Source organism: Apus apus, chromosome 21 (assembly GCF_020740795.1).
Source record: "Apus apus isolate bApuApu2 chromosome 21, bApuApu2.pri.cur, whole genome shotgun sequence".
NCBI classification, from domain to species: domain Eukaryota; kingdom Metazoa; phylum Chordata; class Aves; order Apodiformes; family Apodidae; genus Apus; species Apus apus.
In genome coordinates this window covers 4,373,296-4,385,616 of record NC_067302.1, presented here as the reverse complement: position 1 = coordinate 4,385,616, position 12,321 = coordinate 4,373,296, and the positions used below count along the sequence as shown (strand labels likewise).

The following is a 12,321-nucleotide window of genomic DNA, read 5'->3' as shown; positions in this document are numbered from 1 at the left end:
CTGTGCATGAGCATCAGCTCCTGGGGTTGATCCTCCACAAGAGCTGAGCAAACCCAGCTTGCTCGCAGCCCCTCTCTGCTCCTTTCACCAAAGTTTCACCATATTAAGCAGCTGAACTGCATCATCCAAGGAGTGTCAAATTGGTTTTAAATGGTTCTAATTATAACCAGGAAGTTTTAAAGTGTGTGGGTGGAAAGGAATGCAGCAGATTAATTTAATAGCAGTTACCACGGCACAATAGTCCTTCAATTAAGAGTTCTTTCTGGCTGGGTTGTATTTTTTGTTTTGTTTTGTTTTTTCTTCTTTTCCCTGTTAATAATAAATGTCAGAAATGAGAATAGACATATTACTTCATCAGATGCTTTGGCATATCTTGTTGCCGAAAGTCTTTTGAGCAGAAATAGTAGCTGAAAGGGTAATTTTATAGGGCTTAGCACTCACTTAACACTTTAGGGGCCAAAATCAGGCCTCAGAAGAAACCCAATAAGCTGCACCTGTTTACATCCCAGCAGAATCCGACTCTGCAACCACAAAAAATCCCCTCGTGTAGTAGCAGGGCTATGCTCTGGTGTGTCAGACACAAGCCTGGCTGGGGAGGGAGCAGGGTACAGAGTGGGAAGCTCAGCTTTGCACCCCCAAAATGCTCCCACTCAGCTCCTTTTGGTTTTCCAGCCCTGCCCTGGCTGTGGGGTGGCTCTGTGGGGCACGGGAGGGAGCAGGACCTCACTCTGGCTCCCTGTGGTCAGGGCAGCTTCCTCCCCCTCTGGCTTTGAACAGCGTGGGGGTTCCTGAAATCCAGGTGTTGAGAAGGGAAATAACACATTTCCCAGCTCTGCTCTGCAAAGACAGAGGCTGTGTGTGGGGCTGGGGGCTCAGGGTGTCTCACAGCACCCTGGCTCCTTCCTGGCACTGCCAGCAGAGCTGCTGTGCAACCACGTCACCCCCTGCTCCATGGGGAGTGGCAAAGAGCAGCTCACATCTCCCTGGAAAAGAGACATCATGGTCCTGTCTCTCTCCTTTGAACACCCAACACTAAAGCCATCGACCCCCAAGCCAAATTGCTTCACACCTGAAAGGCAGGCTGAGTTTCCAGCATCCCTCCCAGGAGCTGTGCAGCATTCCAGTGTCAGATCCTGCTTTCCCAGCCATCCTGCCCTGCCTTTGCAATCCCTTTTTCCTCCCAGCTCTCAGCTGCAGCCAGGCACAGGTTTTCCTCTTTGCAGCTGGAAGTTTCCCCCAGATCCAACTCCTAGAACCACTGAGGAGAACCTGCCGACCCTGGCCCTGCCTGAAATAGCCTTTACCATTCATTTTTTCTCCTTTGAAAGGTTTATTCTGGTGGGTAATGAGGGGGGAGACCACTGGGATAGGGGAAAACCACGAAGCAACCCAACCCAGGCAGTTAATGACAAGGGAGGATGCAGTGGCCACGGCCAGGAGACAAAAACACTGGGAAGAGTGACGAGAAGCATCTTTAAACAGAAAACCTGTGGCTGGCGGGAGGGGCAGGGAGGTCTGGGTGGTGACAGGGTGTCCCTGTCACCCTGTCACTCCTGCCCCCCCAGGGCAGGGACTTGAGGGGGGCACAGCCCCTTTGCTGGCCTGGGTGCCCCATGGACCCCTACCTCTGGGTTTGCACACAAAGGTGGTGCACTGGGAGCACTAGGGGGGAGCTGGTCCCTGTCCCCCTGGCATTATCCTTTAATATTTAATGGTGGCTGAAGTGTCCCTCCCAGGCAGGGGGGCTCCCGGTGGGGTCACAGGAAAGGGATGATCAGACTGGGGGAGCTCACTCTCTGCAACAGCAAAAATGCACACGTGGGGGGATGGCAAGAGGAGTAAAAAATGCTCCAGGGGGCCCACACAGGACAGGGACACATCCCGAGGAGCTGCAGTGGCATCACCCTCACCCAGCACTTCCTGGGCCTCACTGAGCCCCAGGCCTCCTGGGCTCACCACGAGGTGTGTGTTTGGTCATGGTGCCCAGTGAGCCCACAGGATCCTTCCTGCACACCAAGGGCTGGAAAACAGCAAAGTCTGACTAATCTTCCCCAAAATCTGCCTTCGTCGTCGCGATTTGTGTTTGTGTTTGGCCAATGCAATATTGAACAGATGCCTGGAGGGACTCTGGTACTTAAAAAACAACACACAGGAGGTAAACAGGGAGATTTATTATTTTACTTTTGTGGTTTTGAGATAGTTTATGACACCAGGCTAATAACTCACAAACCAAAATCTTCATTGATCAGGGGAAATGTGACGTTATCCTCCCTCAGCACCCGGAGAGGCTGCTCCCCCACAGCCACCCCCTGCCTGCTGGGGTGGGTCCATCCTGGCACATCCCAGGGGTGCACCCAGCAGCATGGCTGTGTCCCAAGCCCCGTGTCCCACAGCAGGGAGGGAAGCAAATCCCCAGTGTCCAGGGCAGCCTCTCAGGACCCCCATGGTGCTCTGGACTCCATATTACTTGTGCTGAGACCAACAACAGGAGTGTCCCCCACCACACGGTCCCCTCACAGCAACCCTCCCTCCTGTCTCCTTCTCCCTCCTAATTGCAGAAGTGGGTCCACAGGTCCTGGTCCTCCCCTGTTATTGACAGTTAATTAATTGCCACTTGTCACATTTCCCCAGGGAAATGTCTGCCCCCAGCAATCGATCTCTGCTGCTGCTGGGTTTTGGGAGCCTTGAAGCTCATCTCCATCCCACAAGGGTTAGCAGGACCCATTGCTGCAAGGAACCAACCTGGCATTTCCCAAAAAGTGTGTCCCTGTGGCATGGCAGGCTCCTGAGGAGGCTGTGCTGGTGGGTGATGCTGGAGGGCAGCACAACAGCCAGAGCCTGGGAAGGAGAGAAACCCAGAGGTGAGCACCCTGGGCTGCTCTCCTGCTGTCTCACCCCAGCATATTTCTGTGATATCTACTGTAAATCTGCTTCATTTGAAATTCATGGTTAATGACTGAGGTGCTCTCATCCAGGAAACTCCGCGAGGTTCCGGCTTTTAAGGGAAAAGATGAAACCAGGCAGGAGTTGACAAGTGCTGTGAAGAGCTGCCCTGCTCTCCAGGCACTTAAGAAATGTCCAAAAGGAACATCAGCCCTCCCTGGGAAGGCTGGGATTTATCAGTCCTGAGGGCTGCAAATCCCAAACCATCCCAGCCCAGAGTCCCAAACTGAGTTATGATCCCAAACTGATGGGCTGTGACATGGACAGGGAAGGCTTGGGCAAAGCTCACCCAGAACTGGCACTGGGGACACCCAGTGGGACCCTCCACGTGGTCCCAGGGGAGCATGGGGTGGATTTTCCACTTTGCCCACCCACTCCCTGCTAGCATTAAAGGCAAACCCTCACCATCATTTGAACTATATGATCAGGGGCTTAATTCAATCCAACCAGGCTCATTGTTTGAGGGCTGAGCATTTAGCTGAAACCCTAAGCCTGCCCTGCAGTAATTTGGCTGGGGAGGAATTGATTTTGACCATCAGCACTTTCTCATTTTCAATAGAGTACGAACATAACCAGGTTAATTTCTGTTAAGCACATTACCCAGGTACTTTTTGCTCTCCAGCCCAATGATTATGTGTCTGATCTGAAAGATTATAATTGCAACCCAACAGGACACAAGCAGTAAGTCTGTGATTGAAAGGAACCGGACTGAAAGCAAACCAGCTCCTCTTCTACCTAAAAACCAACAATATTAACATCTCTCCTCTCTCCAGATCTCTTTGTGGTTACTGACTACATGCCATGAAGCAGCATATCAGATGTGTTCCAATAAGTAAATACACTCTAATTAATCTTACCCTCCAGTAGACTAGTATGTCACCCATCTCGCTGGATTAATACAAGTTTGATTTGGTCCTGTGCAAGTTTTAGGTTTGGTTTTCCTCTTCCTTACCCAGACCAGTGCTTCAGCTCACAAAGGACACCAGTGTGGTCACCCCCAGCCCCCTGCCAGTCCCAGAGCCACCCTGGATGCTGCCTCTTTTCCTGCCCTTAATTTTCATCTCAGCGACAAAGGAGATTTGGCCGCGGGTCTGAGCTTCCCAGCTGCTGGCAGGGCACTGGGAACGGCAGCAAGCTGCGGGTGGGAGCACAGCGAGCTGACCCCGTCCGAGCCACCCACGCTCACCCCCCAACACCAGAGGTGGGGAAGGGTCCCTGAGCAGCTGCCTGGCTGAGGATCTCCACCCCAAGGGCTGAGCCCGGGATGAGAGCAGCCCTGCCTTGCCTCCAGCCCTGCCTGCACACGATTACTCCTGCTCCTCATAACGCTCTTCCGCTCCTAAAGCACCTTTCATCACGCAGCAGGATGGAGCGCGGCAGCTGCTGCACAGCGCGGGCTGCGCCGCCCGGGCAGGGACGGGCAGGAAGTGGAAGCGGCTGCGGCAGCTGCGGGGCCCGCGGCGGAGCGCGCTCCGCACGGCAGCGGCTGCGGGGCCTTATCGCAGCCCCGGCACGGCCGCCGCGCCCCTGACACGCGAGGGGCGCATCTGGCAGGTCGCACGTGGCGGCAGCGAAGTGACACGCGGCGGCTGCGGAGGGGAGAAGGGCTGGGGGAGAAGGGCTGGGGGAGAAGGGCTGGGGAGAAGGGCTGGGGGAGAAGGGCTGGGGGAGAAGGGCTTTCCTTGGGGAGAAGGGCTGAGGGAGAAGGGCTGGGGAGAAGGGCTGGGGGAGAAGAGCTGTCCCTGGAGAGAAGGGCTTGGGGAGAAGAGCTGTCCTTGGGGAGAAGAGCTGTCCTTGGGAAGAAGGGCTTGGGGAGAAAAGCTGTCCCTGGAGAGAAGAGCTTGGGGAGAAGGGCTTTCCTTGGGGAGAAGGGCTTGGGGAGAAGAGCTGTCCTTGGGGAGAAGGGCTTGGGGAGAAGGGCTGTCCCTGGAGAGAAGGGCTTGAGGAGAAAAGCTGTCCTTGGGGAGAAGGGCTTGGGGAGAAGGGCTTTCCTTGGGGAGAAGGGCTTTCCTTGGGGAGAAGGGCTTGGAGAGAAGAGCTGTCCCTCGGGAGAAGAGCCAACCTTGGGGAGAAGAGCTGGCCCTGGGGAGAAGGGCTGTCCTCAGCCCCAGCGGAGCATCACACCTTCCACCTGCACCCACAGAACCCACTCCCAGCACCAGGACCCACCAGGCTGTGGGTTCTGACCCACGGCCAGTTGTGGCATTGCAGGTCTGGGTGGTAGCACTGAACACATGAGCTGTGGCACTGCACACCCAAACCACAGCACTGCATGTGCAGTCTGAGGTCATTGCCCACCCAAACCTCATCATTGCACCCCCAAGCCATACCATTGCACACCCAAAACATGGTGTTGCACACCCAAACCGTGGCACTGCATGTTCAAACCAGCTCACTGCACACCCAGGCTCTGGTGCCACACAGGGCCATGGCTGGTGTCCTGCAGAGCGTGCCGTGGCCTCTGTCACGCTGGAGCCACAACTGTTTTTCTGAGAAACAACCCAAACCCCTCCCTTCCCTGCTGCCCTGATCTGAGCAGCCCGAGGAGCTTCGCACTGCGGGGACACCCGGGTGCCTTCCTGGGGACCCTTGCCCAAGCACCCTGCAGCCCCCTGATAAAAACACCCCGTTTGCTGCGGTGGATGGGAGATAACTGATGCTGTTCCCCTCCCCCGACCAGGATCTTCCCCTTTGAAAAAGATAAATATAACCAAGATGAGTCAGTTCCTCCGAGCTCCCAACCCCTGTACAATATGTAACTGGAATTTTTCATTTCAGCACTGCAGGGGAGGCATAACTGGAGAAGACAATGGAGTCAGCTACGACCCAAAAAAGCAGTGCCAATTCTGTGTGCATGAGAAATAAAAACATCTTTACATCTAAAAATAAATTAACTGTAAGTGACAGCAAGAGCAGATCTGCGTGTACTCACTGCCAGTCCCTGCTCCTTGGCGCACGGCGGGTTTGGGTGAATTCCCTGCTCTTTCAGGCCAGGTTGGGATTTGCAGCAGTACCACTGAGGCAGGGAGGCTTTCGGCACCTGCACCAGGCTCCCTGAGTTGGCATCAGACCCAGAAGCAAATCCACAGAAGCCAGGGAAACCTCTCAGCTTTGTTTTCTAACTGCATTACAGCAGTGAGAAGGGAAAAGAGGCTCCACCGACTGAGCTGAGGGCTTGGCTGGGCCAAGGTGCTGCAAAAAAACCCATCCAAACCATCCAGCTTCCCGTGATTCAATCAAAGGGTGGTGAGTACCAAGGGCTGATGGCCCCACTTGGCAGCTGGGCTGTGGCCACCCCACCCCACCGAGCTGAGCAGGTATCTGGGGCAGCCCCTGCCCAGAGCCCACCTTCCTCCCCTGCTGCTCACCCTCTGCTTGCTCCCAGCTTGAGTCTGGGGGACACCAGAGCAACCCAGTGCTCAGGTGTCACAGGAGATTGTGAAAATAAAGAAAATAAAGGTTTGGTCAAAGGACAGCAGGCAGGATCTGCAGGGGGGCACAGGTGATGCAGTGTTTCACGCACTGGAGAGCCAGGCCAACATCCCAAACTTCTCTGATCCAAGTGTGGTGACCAGATCCCACACAAGAGGGACATGGAGACAGCCCCTGAACCAAAGCACTATATCAGGGCCCGTGAGCAGGGCTGGATCCTGCTGCTCTTCCTTACAAACACCAAGGCTTGCAGGGACATGGCCAGGGTGGCTGCTGCACCCTGTCTCTCAGCTTCCCTCACTCCTCTCATGCCCTGATCACCTTCACTAAAAACTTTCCATGGAGCCACCAAGGACAGGACCTAAGGCACAACAGACAGAGGAGCTGGCAGCTCCAGATGGAGCAGGGAGACATTGGTAAAGCCCTGGCCCAAGCATGTAACCCAGATTTTGACAGTGCTGCCCGATTTACTGTGCAATGACATCAACAACTTCACTGGCTGATTCTTTCAGAAGTCTCCCCTGGTCCTTGTCCCCAGTGTGGTGGCAGCTCTGTGTGTGTGTGTGTGTGTGTGTGTGGGAACTGGACAACTCCCAGCCAAGCCAGAGGAACACGGATAAGGCAGGTGAGGGAAAACACCCCCAAACCAAACCACTTCATGACAATCCTCTCCTTTTTCTTAAGATACCATCAACTGGGCTATGTAAAAGCTTCTGCCTCCCATTCTTCACCCCAGTCTGCTTGGTTTTACAGCACTGGCTGCAGTAGGTTGGGTTTCTTTTTTTGCCTCTGACGACTCCTTGCTGGGTAACACTGTATTTGATATTTTTAATCACTCAGCATGCATCAGAGTTTGGCAGGGGAAGAAAGTGAAGTTAAAAGAGAACAGAGATAGTTTGTGTTTGCCAGGGCTGCCTGCCATCCCCACAACCCTCATCACTTGGGCTGCGTTTCCCTCTGCTGGAAAGTCACGAGCTGCAGCTGACAAGGTCAATTTAAAAACCATTCTCAGCCAGCAGTCACTAACCTTCTGGGCTCTGGATCATTTCTTCAAAGAAAACACAAGTCCTGAACCCTTTTACCTTCACTGTGCAAATACAAAGACGTGACACACAGATGCATTGGTATGTGCATATCAATATTACTGATAAAGACTTATGATAGATCTACGTTTGGCTTGGTAAGGCTGGAAGATCCTGGCCACTCACAGCAATGTTATGCAAAATTTTAATCCAGACAGAGGGATGTGGTTCCTGGGTTTCTCATCCCACACCAGGGTCTCCCCTGGATCTTACCAGTGCTTCCCAGTGAGCCGAGGCACAGCAGAGCATATCAGCTTCATGTGCTGCTTCCTCACTTGGACTATAAAGTTTGCATCACCCCACTGATTCCTTGGGAGAAATCAAAAAAGGTTGGTTAATTGTGTTTTTTCAACCAGGGAGTCACCTCAGGCCCTCAGGAGGCTGCCTGGCCAGGCACTAAGTGTCTGGAACAGAGGGGTCGTTTCAAGATTGTCTTCCAGATGGCTCTGAGGTGCCTCCAGAGAGAAAATGAGAGTCACCACTTTTCCCCTGCACACAAATTAAGCTGACAAAGCCCTGAGCAGGGCTCTGAGAAGCGGCCACCGCGCGGCAGCCCCCCGGGACCCCTGTGGGACCAGGCAGCAGAGCGGGCAAGCGGAGCCTGCTGTGGCAAACCCAGCTACCAGATCACAGAGTCACAGAATCACAGAATCCTAGGGGTTGGAAAGGACCTCGAAAGATCATCCAGCCCAACCCCCTGCCAGAGCAGGGTCACCCTGAGCACATCACACAGGAACGTGTCCAGGTGGGTCTTGAATGTCTCCAGCAAAGGAGACTCCACAGCCTCTCTGGGCAGCCTGGCCCAGGGCTCTGTCACTCTCACAGTAAAAAAATTTTTCCTGACATTCACATTGAACCTCCTATGCTCCAGTTTGCACCCATTACCCCTTGTCCTATCACTGGTCATCACTGAAAAAAGCTTAACTCCATCTTCCTGACACTCACCCTTTACATGTTTGTAACCACTGATGAGGTCACCCCTCAGTCTCCTCCAAGCTCAAGAGACCCAGCTCCCTCAGCCTTTCCTCATCAGGGAGATGTTCCACTCCCTTCATCACCTTGGTGGTCTGTGCTGGACTCTCTCAAGCAGTTCCCTGTCCTGCTGGAAGTGAGGGCCCAGAACTGGACACAATACTCCAGATGTGGCCTCACCAGGGCAGAACGGGGGGGCAGGAGAACCTCCCTTGACCGACTAACCACCCCCTTTCTAACGCACCCCAGGAGGCCACTGGCCTTCTTGGCCACAAGGGCACATGGCTGCTCCTGGTCATCCCAATAACGGCGCTGGGCAGAGCTCGGACCTTCTGTAGCTCCAGGGAATGAAGCGAAGCCCGCAGGGAGCGAGGCGGGGACCGGGGGGGGCCGGGAAGAGACCGGGGGGGCCCGGGGGGGTCCGGGAAGGGGCCGGGGGGGCGGGAGGAGCGGGGGGGGGGGGCCGGGGGGGCTCGGGGGGGGCGGGACGGGCCGGGGGGGGGCGGGAGGGGCCGGGGGGGGTCCGGGGGGGCGGGAGGGGCCGGGAAGGGACCGGGAAGGGCCGGGGGGGGCGGGAGGGGCCGGGAAGGGACCGGGGGGTCCCGGTGGGGCGGGAGGGGCCGCAGGGACCGAGCGACCCGGGCAGCGGCACCGCCCGCCCGCCCGCTAGGGGGCGCCCGGCAGGAAGTGCGCCAGGCCGGAAGCGGAAGTGTTGATCGTGAGGGGATGGCGGCGGCGGTGTCGGCCCTGGGCGGTTTGGGGGATCCCGATGGCGGGGTGAGGCGGCGGAGGGAGAGGGTGGGAAAGGGTTTGCCCGATGCCTTTGCCCGGTTTCGTTCCCGGTGTCTGAGTCTGGGTTGTTTCAGGGCTCGTCGGGCTCGGAGGACGAGGCGAGGCCGGGCGCGGCGGCGGCGGCGCAGAAGCGGGAGGAGCGGCTGCGCAAGTTCCGCGAGCTCCATATGATGCGGGTACGTGGCAGTGACCGGGCCGGGACCGCGCGGGGAAGCCCAGCCGAAGGCCGGTTACGGCCCGGAATTCCCGGGGGGGTTGTGCCGCCGCTTGGCTGCTCCCATCACATCAGCCGTTCCCTGTGGAACCTCAGTCCGGGGGATTCTTTATTTAGCCCTTCGCTAAATGCAGGGTTTGGGTGGTGGGATCAGCGCCCAGCAGCCTGGTCCCCGCCCGGGATGGGCTCCCGTGATCCCGGGGCTTCCGGTTTGCTTGGATCGAGCTTTGCCGCGTGTAACAACCGGGTCTGGTCCTAGAACGAGGCTCGGAAGCTGAATCACCAAGAAGTGGTGGAAGAAGATAAAAGACTGAAATTGCCACCAAACTGGGAAGCCAAAAAAGCTCGGCTGGAGTGGGAGCTGAAGGTGGAGGAGAAAAAGAAGGTAAAGACACAATAACAGCATTCCATAACCTTGTGGTGACACTGAGCCCCCCCTTCGTGGTAGTGGGACAGGAGAGTTGGGGTGTTCAGCCTGGAGAGGAGAAGGCTCCAGGGAGACCTTAGAGCACCTTCCAGGGCCTGAAGGGGCTCCAGGAAAGCTGGGGAGGGACTTGGGACAAGGGCAAGGAGGGAGAGGACAAGGGGGATGGATTAAAAGTGGCAGAGGGGAGATGGAGGCTGGACATGAGGAGGAAATTCTTGGCTGTGAGGGTGGTGAGAGCCTGGCCCAGGTTGCCCAGGGAAGCTGTGGCTGCCCCATCCCTGGCAGTGTTGAAGGGCAGGTTGGATGGGGCTTGGAGCAGCCTGGGCTGGTGGGAGGTGTCCCTGCCCATGCAGGGGGTGGGACTGGGTGATCTTTTAACGTCCCTTCCCACCTAAACCAGTCTGGGATTCTATGATGAGTGGGAGCTTATACAAGTGTTATTACCCCCACAAAATCTCTCTCCTAATTACACTCTTGATGATCTAGATTCTTGTCCTGCACTAGAGGTTGGCTGGACTGATCTAGGTAGTTACAGCCAAGTTTGATGCCTGACCACTGTCTTGCTGTTAGAGCAGAGCTGTTCTGTGTTGTGTGTCAGGAATGTGCAGCCAGAGGAGAAGACTACGAGCGGGTTAAGCTGCTGGAGATCAGCGCTGAGGAGGCCGATAGATGGGAAAGGAAAAAGAAGAGGAAAAATCCAGACCTAGGGTTTTCAGGTAATGGCTTTAACAACCTCATTGTCATAAGGAATAGTTTTGTTAGGATTTCAGCTGTAAATGGAGTGATGGACTAAAAACTTCACACAAGTTCCTTGTCTTGCCCAGATTACGCGGCCGCGCAGCTGCGCCAGTACCAGAGGTTGACCCGGCAGATCAAACCCGACCTGGAGGAGTATGAGAAGCTTAAGGAGCAGTAGTGAGTGCATCATCTGGGGTATTTCAAACCCTGGGGACTTACATCCCTTCAGCACGTGCACAATTAGTTTTTGGCATGTTCAACCTGGAGAAAAGGAGGCTGAGGGGAAAGCAGCAGGTCAGTGTGTAACTGCTGCTCCTGATTCTCTTCTGCAGTGGTGAGGCCCTTTATCCCACGTCTGACAGTCTTCTCCATGGAACTCACGTGCCCTCTAAGGAAGGAATTGACAGAATGGTGGCAGATCTTGAGAAGCAGTAAGTAAACACCAAGATAATGTGTGTGACCTGGGGAAGCTTTGTCATTGGGGCCACTAAGATGAAGGGGCTGGAGCACCTGCCCTGTGAGGAGAGGTTGGGAGAGCTGGGGCTGCTCAGCTGGAGAGGAGGCTGAGGGGGGGTCTGGTCAGTGCTGGTCAATATCTACAGGGGTGGCAGGAGGATGGGCCAGACTCTTCTCAGGGGTGTCCAGTGACAGGACAAGGAGCAATGGGACAAACTGGAGCACATGGGGGTTGAAACTAAGTATGAGAAAAGACTTATTGCCTGTGAGGGTACCAGAGCCCTGGGTCAGGCTGCCCAGGGAGGCTGTGGAGTGTCCATCCCTGGAGACATTCCCAACCCACCCGGATGTGTTCCTGTGGGATCTGCTCTAGGAGGGGGTTGGACTGGATGTTCAGAAGTCCCTTCCAACCCCCACCACTGTGATGCTGTGAATCAAAGCCCCAGGCTCCCCCCACAGCCCTGCAGCTGCTGCTCTTTGTCCCCAGGATCGAGAAGCGCGAGAAGTACAGCCGCAGGCGCCCGTACAACGACGACGCCGACATCGACTACATCAACGAGCGCAACGCCAAGTTCAACAAGAAGGCAGAGAGGTTCTATGGGAAGTACACAGCCGAGATCAAGCAGAACCTGGAGAGAGGCACAGCTGTCTGAGCCCTCCTCTCCAGCCAAGCGCAGCCCACAGCAGCTCTGCAAGGTTTTGCAGGTGATTTTCTAAGTTGTATCCAAAAATGCTTTGTAATTTGTAAAACCCATGGAATATTCCACGTAGAAGTGATTTGCCTACAACTTCAGCTGCACACAGCTTTTAGCTGTGGAAGTGACCAGCTTGTACAGTGTCATCTTCTAAATAAAGACAAACTCTGTCACTCAATCTAGAATAAAACTTGTCTCCGTTCTTCAGTAGCTAAAGTCTGGTGAAGTTCCTGAAAATATCTGGCAAGATGAAAATGCTTGAGGAACATACCTGGAGCTCTTCCAGGGGCAGCTCCTGGACAGCACAGCTGTCCCAGCATCCTCCTCAGGTGGGAACAGGGACCAGCTCAAGCATTAGCTTCTGATGCCACAAAATAAATCATCCTTAGTACATTTGCGTATCTCAGCCATTTCTTAAAAGAAGCTTCCAGACAAAGAGGCGTCAAAGTCAGTTTATTTTAATAATAATCTCTATTTACAAAAATGAGTTAAACTGCTTCCAAAATCATGCAACTTACTTGCAGTACTTTTTCTTCATAAAGGTGGTGCTGAGCCATGAGCTAAGTGCTA

The 12,321-nt window shown here is 55.0% G+C and overlaps 1 protein-coding gene and 1 long non-coding RNA gene across 3 annotated transcripts in view; one reads left to right on the top strand and one right to left on the bottom strand.

The window, feature by feature from the left end:
* The window catches only part of LOC127393063 (uncharacterized), a 29,717-nt gene extending 20,901 nt beyond the window's left edge, over positions 1 to 8,816 (bottom strand). Inside the window, exons 1-2 of one of the 2 annotated variants that reach the window (XR_007891389.1) lie at positions 8,516 to 8,816; positions 7,671 to 7,766 (exon numbers count right to left, since the gene is read on the bottom strand). This is a non-coding gene — a long non-coding RNA (uncharacterized LOC127393063). The remainder of the gene's footprint in view (positions 1 to 7,670; positions 7,767 to 8,515) is intronic. The other variant, XR_007891390.1, reaches the window with a different exon arrangement.
* A 308-nt stretch (positions 8,817 to 9,124) lies between these two features.
* On the top strand, positions 9,125 to 11,961 carry SYF2 (SYF2 pre-mRNA splicing factor). The gene is made up of 7 exons (XM_051637713.1): positions 9,125 to 9,206; positions 9,296 to 9,397; positions 9,695 to 9,820; positions 10,461 to 10,578; positions 10,687 to 10,777; positions 10,933 to 11,031; positions 11,544 to 11,961. Exons 1-7 carry the CDS (start codon positions 9,156 to 9,158, stop codon positions 11,707 to 11,709), a joined length of 753 nt encoding a protein of 250 aa, XP_051493673.1. The 5' UTR covers positions 9,125 to 9,155; the 3' UTR covers positions 11,710 to 11,961.
* The last annotated feature ends 360 nt before the right edge of the window (positions 11,962 to 12,321 follow it).